At 37.2% G+C, this 12,173-nt stretch overlaps 1 protein-coding gene across 4 annotated transcripts in view; it reads left to right on the top strand.

Moving 5' to 3' along the window:
* Positions 1 to 4,717, top strand: part of csnk2b (casein kinase 2, beta polypeptide) — a 30,772-nt gene extending 26,055 nt beyond the window's left edge. For all 4 annotated transcript variants that reach the window (XM_039768790.1, XM_039768793.1, XM_039768791.1 and 1 more), the window contains one exon: positions 3,643 to 4,717. In XM_039768790.1, coding sequence (XP_039624724.1) covers positions 3,643 to 3,733 — 91 coding nt within the window. In that variant the 3' untranslated portion in view covers positions 3,734 to 4,717. The remainder of the gene's footprint in view (positions 1 to 3,642) is intronic.
* The last annotated feature ends 7,456 nt before the right edge of the window (positions 4,718 to 12,173 follow it).

Genomic DNA, 12,173 nt, shown 5'->3' with positions numbered 1-12,173 from the left:
TCATACATGTATACGCACAACCCTAATTATTATATAACATCTCTCTCAAATTACATAGACCTAACATAAAACACAAGGGAAACTCAAAGTTCTGATGTCCTCTTGTCAAATGAGAGAGAAGCGGCTGTAGTGTGTGAGTTAATTAAAAAAAAAAAAATACATTTTTCTCCTATAAACTTTTTTTGGTTGCCAATAAAGAGCTGTGTGGGAGTTTTTAAAGCTTTTTTTGCTTCTCTTTAGAAGGGTTTTTTTTTATTTCCCACCTGCACAGGAGCAAAAGCAGCTGGATGTTTGGGTGTGCGTTTGGAAAAGTTACTTGTTATGTGTACTTGTTATATTCAAACTAGCATTAACAAGGCGGAGCAGTAAGCAGCAGTAGCTGACACCGGCATCTCTGTTAAGTAAATAACTGGTGTCATAGCGGCAAATAGTTTGTAAGTAACAGAAACGGCAGGGAGGTCATGTTTTACTAACATGCTGGAGTTCTGAGGAACCAACAAAAGGGTATGATCAAAGTGGCGCATATGATATTATTTATCTGGAATTTCAGAAAGCATTTGATAAAGCGCCACATGAGAGGTTGAGCATCAAACTAGAAGACGTGAGAGTTCAGGGTGATGTTTGTAATTGGGTGCAAAATTTTCTGAGACACCTGAAGCAGAGGGTTATGGTGCAAGGAGCCTTATCAGAATTGGGTGTCCGCGCTGGGGCTGCTGCTATTTTTAATATATATAAATGTTTTGTATAGAAATGTAAGTAACAAGTCAGTTAAATTTGCAGATGATACTGAGCTAAGTGGATTGGGAGATAATCTGGAATCCCTTAAATCATTAAAGGGATTTGGCAGATTTATAGCATATGAAATTTTAATGTCCATAAATTAGGTAAAAATGTTTGGTTTGAATACACCGTGGGAGACCTGAAACCCAAAAGTACACCTTATGAGAAGGATTTAGGAGTCCTAGTGGACTCTACACAACATGCCATTTAACACTGTCCAGAAGTTTATAGTTTAGAGTAAGTTAAAGGAGGTTATGCTCGAGCTTTTTATTCTGGTGATGCCCCATCTGGAGTACTGTGTACAGTGTTGGAATCCAGGCTACAAAAAGGACATAGCAGCGCTAGATAAAGTCCAGATAAGAGCAACTAGGCTGATTCCAGGGCTACAGGGGATGAGTTATGAAGATAGATTAAAAGAACTGAGAACTGTGACTGTCATTTTAAAATTAGTTCATCAAGAAACCAGGAATACAATTGGAAACTTGTTAAGGGTAAATTTCGCACAAAGATTAGAAATTTGTTTCTTTACTCAGAGAACCATAGACACATAGAATAATTCTACCAAGTAGTGTGGTATACAGTAGAACTTTAGGGACTTTAAAAACTAGACTTGGATTTTTTTTTTATAGAAAAGTTAAGTAGATAGCAGCTTTGCTAGGCTGAATGGCCTATTCTCGTCTAGATTGTTCTAATGTTCATATGCAGACCAAAAAGCTGTTTGGGTACCCATTTTGCATAAACTTTACGGTACCTCAAATCATCATGCATTATGGCATGATACAGATTAATATTTTATATTCAAATGTGCAGCAACCGCGGACAACGTAATCCGTTGGTCTCCTCTGATGTAGTTGTTTACCATGCCTATGGTCTTGTGTGCGAGCAATGTTGGTTGGCCAAATTGAGCTTTGTTGATAGCACTTGTTGTTCTCACTTTTAAACCTTTATGCCCATTCTTAGTCTTTTCATTTACTCATGATGTTTTCACTTCTGCACTGAGCCAACATCCTTTGGTAAATTTCAGCAGGTTTCGCTTCCTCTGCCCTAAGAAATCTCACTATGGTGCAGCAATAGTACAGTCCCACAGCAGAGCATCCATGTTCATTTGACTTTGTCTTCAGCAAGACTAATAGCAGAGCACTATGCCTGTTTGAGCTACCCATAAACTATCATGAGCATGTTGCATTACATCAGCTTTTATCCATTGTGGTTTTTGAAATTGCATTCAGTTTTTGATTTAACCTTTACAGATGTAAAAAATTAACAAAAACTACATAACCAACATTTGTATACATACCCATCAATGTGATTAATGATAATGAGAGGTTCATTAACATTTTACCAAGTGTGATGACAAATCATGGTATTATATCTAACTATTTAGATATATTGGAGAAACAGAGAGAAAGCAGTTAACTCTATTCTGAAAGACCATGTACTCGCAGTCTCATTCTTTTTGTTACTGTATCTTCAAGTCAAAGTAAATTTTGTCATTTCAACCATATATAGTTTAATACAGTACATTTTTTGAAATGAAACAACGTTCCTCCAGGACCACAGTGCTACATAGAACACAAGCCTATGAAGATAAAAAAAAAAAAAAACACAACACATAATGAATGAGCTTGTGTGCAAACATATGCAAAGTCAAACAGTGGTACAAACAAGGCAGTGCAGCACTAACCAATGCACATTTATAATATGCAAGGGTGCAAAAAGTTACAGGTTGTGCCAAAATATTTTGACCTATAAATCAAGAAATGGTTCCAGTACTTAGCTCCTGCTTTACCAATATGATCTGTTAACAATGTCCACAAAACTGCTGCTGCTGCAACAGTTCGTTGTTTATGTGAAAAAGATCCCACAGGTATTTGAACTCTTCCAGTTCAGGTTGCTGCTTATCCCTTGCAATGAACAAGATAATAAATAATAAAAGTGTTTCAAGAAATACTTTTATATTTAAGTTTAAATGTCAAGATTTCAAAATTCATATACAATTATTTGAACAATTTGTGCTATTAATTTTTTGTAAAATCGTAGTCTCTAAGTAATTTTCCTTTAGATCCCCCCCACCCAAAGGTCTTCCTGAAAACCTTTAACTTGGTGTCTTCTGCCAATGTTTCAACTTTTCTATTAATTCATTTTCAATTTCATTTATTGTATTTTTTGCTTTTGAATGCATTTTGTACATTACAGTTGATACTTGTGCCTTATTCTGTTTTGGGGCTTTATTGAAGACTTTTTTTTTTTTTTTTAAAGTTTGTATACTGAACAGTCAAAACATACAAGCAACAAAGCAAACAATACAAAGTCACATGACTGGATATTTTTGTCTGTAATATCTTGGGCACATATTATTTCAACTTTCTTTTCCTTTGCTGTTAGGTGATTGTTGATTGTGTTCATTATCTTTGAAAAATCTTTCATTTCTTTAACTTCTAGTGGCAGAATTTTCTTTTAGTACATGCAGTTTAATTATTTTCCCCCTCCTTTATTCAGTTTGTTTCAGCTTCTGTGTGTCATTCGAAACATTATTTTCTTTAATGGACAAACACTGGTTCCTTGCCTTGTGTTTTGCTAGTAGTGTTTTTAAAGAAGCAAAAAAGAGCTGAAAGATCTTTTGGCAGATGTTATGAAAATCTCCTTTTAAATTGTGTATATTGCAAAAGTTACTTTTTCAATACCATTTAATAAAGTTTTTTTTTTTTTTTTCCATATATTCTTGGAATAATTATACTGTGTTATGCTGATCCTGTATTCTTTCAGTATCAGGTCAGACTCCGGTTCTTAAACTTGTAAGAGTGAGAATGAATCTGTTAAATACTTTTTTTTTTTTTTTTCTTTTCTTTTTCTTTCCACCAGGCTTTATGGTTTCAAGATTCACCCTATGGCTTACCAACTTCAACTTCAGGCAGCTAGCAGCTTCAAGAGTCCTGTAAAAGCCATTCGTTAGAATTATATTTCTGATGCCTGCATCCAAACCAGAGGAATGTCAACTGTTAAAACAAACAAAAAAAAAAACTTAAACAGATGAGGACTTTGGTCAAACTAAACTTATAGTCCAGTGGAGTGATATTTCACTCTGCTCCTCAAGTGTTCTGAACAGTCCTTAGTGTTTTTCTTTCTTTTTTGGCTCTGTGATCTTTATTTTATGGTGTATTTATTATTGTAGTCCTAGACATCTGTTGCAAATAAAGAGGATTATAATAGTGTCTACTTCCAGCTAGTGTATTGAAGGTATACTTGTTAAAGCCTGAGACCTGGATAGAAGGGTAAACACTTTGCACCTATGTTTAAAAAAAATTGTCTTGTAGTACTGTAAATTATCATCCTTGTATTAAATGGGTGATTGTGCCTCAGGTGGTGTAGAGTACAAAAATAAAACACAGATAGTAAAATGTGTAAAAAGTTAAATTTATTTGAGTTTGATCACAATTCCCTGTCTGGCATATAATGTGTAATTCAGCTGAAAATTACGTCTTGTTTAAAGTATTATTTCCAGGGTTGTTAACTGAGAAATGTATTCTTTTAGTTTTGATTATTTACATTTACACTATTTTCAGGTAAATTTGGGAGGGAAAAATAATCAGTGTATGAAGCTGAACATTTGCTTCAAATTTTCTTCTCTCTAGTATAAAGAGAAAAGACCAGGATATATATTTAATTTAAAATAAATAAGTGGATGCAATCAGTATAAGAAGTTTGGTGCCCTTTTATAATTTTTTTTTTCCCTAAATAGTTGGACTGTTCAGATATGCTTGAGCATTAGCAATTGCTTGTCTTTCTTATTCAGCCTGTGTTCTGCTCTAACCTTCCCAAACAAGTGAAGCTTACACTCTTCACCTGACCTGTTCACCTGAACGTGATATAATTTTGGTCATTTGACTAAAATGTATGTATCATTCTTTTTTTTAAATAAAGTGTCAATTGTACTGCCTTTTTTTTTTTTTTTAATCTGTATACACTCAAGATTTCTGCTTTTAATAGTTCAGGGAGAATTTCATGTTCCCTGCATAATTCTATCACAAATCAAATCTTCAAAAGCAGATGATTTGTTTTTCATATACTTTGTATTCTCTCAGGTCTGGTTCATTTTAATCTCCCAAAACACTTTTTTTTGTTTTTTCTGTTGTGTACTTTTTCTCTGGGCTTTTTGAGCATTTGCTGTCTAGGAATGCCAACTCAACTGGTGTTGATGTCTTTTGTTCTTTCCTCATTCTTCTAGTCATTAGTACTCCTTTTCCATTTCGTACATTGATTGCTAGAAACCTTTTGCTATTAGCAATTATCCTTGTATTTTAAATCTGTGTTTACATGATTCATGGTTGAATTGTGCACAGTGCTGGCAAAATTTTGTTTGTTTCAATGTTGTCCTTATTACAAGTATTTGAGAACTTGGAGGTACTTTTAATCTTTCTCTGGGTGCTGGAACAGTTCCCTTCTGTTGGGGCATGCTTCAGATGTTCATAGCGCACCAATTTTAATTTTGAATTTTACTGGTCCTGCCCTTCAGATCCAATTTTTCACCCAAATGTCCAAACCATATGATCATGCATATAAAGCCACGATGACTACACAGTTAGTCTTTTGACCTATCTTGCAACAAATTGAAATTTCTACAAATTGACAATCTGTGTCTGCTTTATGCTGCTGTAGTATGTTAACACTCGGCCGCTTCTGAGAGGTAGACAGTACTCTTAAGATTCCAAGGAATAAAATTCTCCTTTATACCACAGAAAAGAGAGAGACCCTGTAAGGAACAGAAAGTCAATGAGCAAACTTTTAAGAGCTCAAGGAAGCGGAGCAGCGCAGCCACAGGAAAGCAGAATGTCTCCAAATACCTTTCTTCCTCTACCCTATAGAACCCTAAACAGTTTAAGTTCCTGGCCCAAGGTGGATCCAAGAAAAGTGTGGGAAGAAGAGAATCTTGCAACCTTCCAGCGTGATGGACTTTGCCTTCTTTGCTTTTCATAGGACAGTTTACCAGTCAGAGTGTCTTAGCTACTGTAGGATCACAAGGGGTGGATGGACTCCGCCAGTCTCCTCTTTGTAAATATTTTGGGCCCTTGTGACCATGGGTTTGAAGTTTGGATGAGATGGTATCCAGTGCTGCCATTGTGACTCCAGATTCTGCAGCATGTCTCCTTTATGGCTATGTTGTCCTGTACTCTCAGTTTTAAGGTGCAAAGCAGCCATTTTGAAGTAGATGAAATGTTGCAGTCCTAATGCTCCAGTTGGCCCAAAAAAACTTCAAAGAATTGACAGAGCTTGTTCTGCCCTATAAACATCTCTGAACGACCATGTTTAATGAGGCATGATGTATTTTGTTTTGTCAATTGAAAAGTTTTTTTCCCCCTAAATTATCAAGGATGACTGATCAGGCTTAGCCATCATGTTGCAGTGACTTTTGGATTTGAGAGCCTTCTTCGAGGCTCTAGTAGTCTTCTTGCCGGAGTCATCATTCCGATAAGGTAAGTTAAAGTCCTGCTTAACTGAAGTAGAAATCTTTGGCAGAAGCTGAAGAGTAACGAGTATAAGAGTAGCTAATGTACAGCCATTCCCTAGTCCAAATAGTAACAACTAGTCATTTAAGCCAACTTTTATATAAACTAGGTTTTGAAGTGATGTCTTCATCCCTTTATCTCTTGAGTGATCATTGAACTCTTCAGGCAGGAGTAATTGCTGTCACTAAAATAATTGGATACTCCAGATAGTTGGTATGTAGGCACTAAGAAACATAAATTACCTATTGTAGAGCAGGAAATAAATGTATTTGTCCAATGGTACAAAGTACTAATGGTGGTCACAGTTCCTTGGTGGTGGTTCTAGTATCTGTTCAGCCAACGTTACGTGCTTATTAGTGAGGGCCACTGGGTTCAGATTTAGAGTTCTAGAATGAACACCAAGCATCCAACTAATGCAGCAGTCCCAGTACTCTTGTATTGATTATTTCAACTGAAATGTGTAACTGAGGTTATAATATGGCTACTGGTTGTTTTAATGCTGGCTATATATATATATATATATATATATATAACAACAATTAAATAGTTGTCTACATTTCTGTTTACTTAAGTAAGCTCTGTATTTTTACTCTTGCATTGACATGATTAAAGTTGAGGTCTGTATTCTGCTATTTGCCAAAGTATTGGGTGGATTTTAAAGATCTTATATAATGTGATATATTCTGCTATGACCCGGTGTACTATACATGGGTAATACATTTTTGTTTTAGTTCAGAAACCAACATTCATTGCTCCAAGAGTTTCCCTTTTGAAAGCTTTGACTTTGATTCCTCATCAAAGCGTGCACAGCGTAGAAGGAAGGGGGAGACAACTTGCCCAGGGCTTTGTCTTCCCCAGCGCACTTGACGGGCTCCCCTTTAGTTGTGGCATCACAATGGATTCTCACAAAATTGGAGTTTGTTGTCTCAGCCCTAATGGGTTCTGTGGGTGCCTACAGGGAGTGCTGGGAAGTCTGGTGAGCCCTACTTTGTTGGGCTACTACTTTACCCGGAAGTGCTTCTGAGCCTCAGCTTTAGGATACCAGAAGTGCTTCCAGGGATTACATAAAAGGAACTGTCTGACACAACTTGAAGAGTCAGAGGAAGGAGACGGTGATTAATAAGATGGAGTGTTTTTTGTTACTGTATTCTGTGTTGTATGCCGATTGCAACATAGGCAATGCTTATTGGAAGAGTTTCCTACAATAAAAAGCCTTGTAATTGCAGCACTTGTGTCTGAGCCTCTGTTGCACTTGGGGTGCTGCGGCATCCCCTGGTAGCACAGTACATTTGATTCTCTCAATGTCAGTATGGTTTCTCTGGGATGTTTTCTTCGCAATTCTCATTTCAGTTATGGTGATGTCAGGGCAGGGATACTGTGTACGAATCAAAACCCCCCCTCCCGAAAACATATAGCCACTAACATTTCCTAGGTAGGATACAGATTAAGGTAAGTGGGCTTAGTTAATAGATAATTAGTAATGCTAGCACAAGACTTCTGAAGGAGGGATACCAAAATACACACTTAAACTATACAACTTATTTTTGTATCGCAGTCTTCACTGAGTGCAGGTACAGACTGCTGTGAGGAAATTGTCAGGTAAAATGTAAGTAGAGTGTATACTAATTACTAAGTACAGAATTGATAAAAACACATAAAAACTGATCAACATAAATAGAAACCAATGCAATCTGTCCTTTAATAAAATTGTTAAACAATGGCCTAAAGAGATCAAAGTTGTAAAGAAGATAGTCAGAGTCCTGGAGCCCTCGGCCAATTTGCCGCCGACCCGCTCCTTGTCTGTCAACCTGCTGAGGGAATCTTCCCATCTGGTGGTTCCAGTGCTCCCATGCTTTTGCATATGAAGGAGAGCAGCTTGGCAGTAAAGCAATGGCACCAAGTGCCACATCAAGATACAGAGAAGTGAAACAGATGAAGGAGAGATCGGTTATATGGTTTATAAATATTGTATTATGTATGTTGGTACAAATAACTAACGAGCAGATTACATATACATGGCTAATCTGTAGCTTCAGTCAGGGTATGCTACAGTAAAGTAATGAATCTTCACCCGGGATTTAAAGACTGAGACTTAAAGGGCCATCTCTTCTGTCAGCAGGCAGTACTTCATGGTATTTTGTTGATGACTCATCTGAGTTTTACTCCTAGTGGTGCTGGAAAACATGGTATGGTTAATTTAATGGCCTGTTAGTACTCTGTCTCTGCCGCAACAGACATGTCTGGTACGGTCTGGTGATTTTTCTTTTTTTTTTTTTTTCTGAGAACAACTTCAAAACTTTCTGAATAAATCAGTATTCCTTAAAGTTTCATCCCTTTCGTATATGTTATTAAAACCGACATAAGTGCAAATTGATTCAGCTTAGCTTGTCATCTGCTGCCTTGCCTTGTATCTCATTATTGTTTGGCAGCTTGATTAAGAATAACAAAATTTTGGGTTCTAAATCCTAAAAATGAAGTGTAGTAAAGTTAAGATAAAAGAGAGATATTCCATGACTACAATAATTGGTTAGTAATTAAGAACAAAAATCACAACAACCCTTTGTGTTATTTATTGGCTTGATCAGGAGCTCTTCATGATTTCTGAGCACTAGGTGGCGCTGTTGGCTTACATGACATTTAAATGTTGAAGGTGGCGCAGAGGTTCATCACAGGATAAGAGAAGAATAGCAAAACATGGTGATATTTTGTATAAGTGTGCTAATCACAGTGTAGAGAGCTAGCAGTATTTGAAATCTGTTCAATTGTTATCTGAGAATGACTTGTTTTGGCCAAAGGGTATGTCTCACACTTGAGTTTTGGAATCAAAATGCAGAGGAAGGGGAAGTTCTGACATGTTCTGCCAGTCATTACAGACACACTATAAGTGACATAATGTTTTAAACTTGTGGCATAAGAAAGTCTGAATAACAGATACTAAATACCATGCTTTGGTAAGCACAGAAGTATCTGCCATAAACAAGAACTGATGATTGTCAAAGTTACCTCAGGCCAGTGGAAAAAATATAAACTGGAGAGAACTAGAAAACTGTATAATGTAGGTAGGTGATGTGCAAGAAAAAACAGAATAGTCACATTTTGAGTGGGACGGTAGTGCAGTGATAGCACTGCTGCCTCACGATAAGGAGACTGGGATTTGTGCTCCCAAATCCTTGTGTGGAGTTTGCATGTTCTTCTGGGTTCCCTGGTTTCCTTCCACAGTCCAAAAACATGCTGGTTAGGTGAACTGGCATTGTTAAATTGTCCCTGGAGTCTTTCTGTTCACCCTGACATGGACTGGTGTTCAATCCAGCTATTATTCCTGCCCTGTGACCCAACTCTGAATAAGTGGGTTAGGAAAATGGATGGGTGGGTAGTCTCATTTTTCTTAAGGCTGATTTATAATTCTGGACACTGTAGCTATGCCTTCAAAAGCAGTTTATACTTATGCCTGAATGTTAATTCCTGCTGTTTGCAACATGCAAGAAAAGTGACTCATTCGTGCTGGCAGGTTTTGCCTTCCATTATCACCGCTCCTCTTGCTACACAGTTTCTTTCATAAGCGATTGTATTTGTCTCTCACATTATTCCAATTTTTCCTGACCGGAAGACAAATGGAAACGTGTTTCAGGACAAACATAGTTACTAGACTGGCCTATCAGAGCCATGAGGTCTGCGTAGGTTTCATGTCAATACGATGTGTAGTCACATATTTCAGGAGGTGTGCATCAGGCTACGTCCTTGGTTGCACCATAGGCTTTGTGACCGACGGCATATTTACGCCGTATGCTATACACAGAGATATTATTAAGTCTTAAGTTTCTGTTAAAATTTTGATAGAAATAAATGTTTCACTAATTGCTTGATTTCAAATAATATTGGCTTTGGAATAACCCAAACTCATTAAGATATCTCCTCCCCTGTAAGGTCCAATAAGAATGTCATCAGTTTTGAGTGATACTGATCTTCTTGTTCTTGCAATAGTAGCAAAAAATATATGAGTGTGCACATCCAAGGTAAATTTACAAAGGGGTTTGGTTAAAGTTTGACAGAAAAAAGAAAATCATTGACAAGTACACCAGTGGTGTTAATCCTATCAAGCACAGCATGGAAATGAGCAGTTCATCATCTGTAAAAAAAAAAAAACAAAAATAAATTATGTTTACTGCAGCCAAGAGACACCAAATTTGGCACATTGAAAACTCGGTCACTAACAAACAGTTCATTGCTCACTGCTGAACCTGCAGGTTGGTGGTGGATGATTCCATTGCTTTACATGTTAATGGTGGAGGTGGTGATCAGTGGAGTTTCTGAAAGATTTCCTTGGGAACTCTTGTAAGTTGAAGATCTTGCTTGGCACAAAGTGAAGTGGAATCGACAGAGGAAATGGAAAACTAATTTGGAAGTGCAAATGTAGAAATAACCAAGGTAGTGGTTGGAAGCCAAAGGGTAGGAGGTGTGTGAAAGGTAACTACGTGGCTGTGTGGTGAAACTTAAACCAGTAAACAGGTTGTCAGATGTGGATACATAAAAGATGGAGTGGTGTGAAGGATAACTTTCAGGAATTAGATGTGACCTTTCTTTGTAGAAAATGTAAGAGAGGGTTGAAAAATGCTGATGTAGTCAGTGTAAATTGAGATATTACCAACGAATGGACTTGTTTTGGAGAAAGTACAGAGGTTCTGCCTCTTAAAATGGGTAACATGTTGAGTGCTGATTGTGGGAGTGAGAGTGAGAGGTGCGTGGGAGAAGCTCCTCCATTCTGACTTCTAAAGGAGCGTCTCTGGTAAGAAAGCTATATGAGAAGTAGAATGAGACATGGTTGATAAAGGTAGAACACGAAGTAAAGCAAGAAAGAATAGTGATGGAGTGTCAAAGGGTGTGAGTACTGAGTTAACAGAGACTTGGTGTTGGGGTGGTAGAAGAAACAGACACTTAAGGCAGAGGATCACTGGGTGAAGAGATGCACCAAGATGAAGGGAAAGGTCAAGAAGGAGACTGAAGAAGAAGAAGTAGTGTCAGATGATACCATATGTAAAGAATGGGTCTTACTCCAAAGAATGCCCTGGGCTGAAGAGACTAAATGAACAAGATTTGGGGGTAACAGCTAACCTGGATAAACCCTGAAAATGGGCATTGAATTAGTTTGTTATGACCAAGGTTGTTCCACATGATTATAAATACTGTGAACAAGCATAAAGCTGCGATCAAGGAGGGGGAATTGAATGTGTTTTAGCAGGATTTAATGTGACTGTAATACCTTCCTCATTTCTCTTTAATTCTAATATCTGGCTTTAACATGTCTGAAGCCACTATTATTGTGCTATTCTGTCCACCTACGGTAATACTAAATTTACAAGTGTACTTTTACATCTACTCATTTCACTATGTACTCTGCCTCGGTGACTTTAAATTTGCATTGTTGACCCTAAAGGCTTGGCTTTGGTGACTGTCTTTCGCTTATCCAGCAAGCTCGTAGTCACACACATAACCACAGTTATATGGTAGGCTCTGCTGTTAGCACTCATCATATATTTGATACTAATATGCTGATGTTTGATTTACTACATTTATTAACCTAATAGATGCCTTTATCTAACAAAACAAACAGGATATTCAAATAAACATCAGTCAGGAGGACTATTTTAAAACAAAAGTTACAGAACAAGGTTACAAACTTGACCAAAACAAGTGAAAAATTCAAAACCATACACTACAATACAAGACTGGTTAAACTTAGCTTCTAAGAACCTCACGTCAAAACCATTGTCAAGGAGAGAGACATTCACAGAAACAGAGAGTCCTCAAGTGTCTCTTAAACACATGAAATGAGTCTGCATCGAGATTTGATGCCGTGTAGAGGTGGCATCACTAAACACGATTCACCAGCAG

Source organism: Polypterus senegalus, chromosome 11, assembly GCF_016835505.1.
Source record: "Polypterus senegalus isolate Bchr_013 chromosome 11, ASM1683550v1, whole genome shotgun sequence".
NCBI classification, from domain to species: domain Eukaryota; kingdom Metazoa; phylum Chordata; class Cladistia; order Polypteriformes; family Polypteridae; genus Polypterus; species Polypterus senegalus.
Note: the sequence above shows the minus strand (reverse complement) of the source record. Positions and strands in the feature narration are given on the sequence as shown.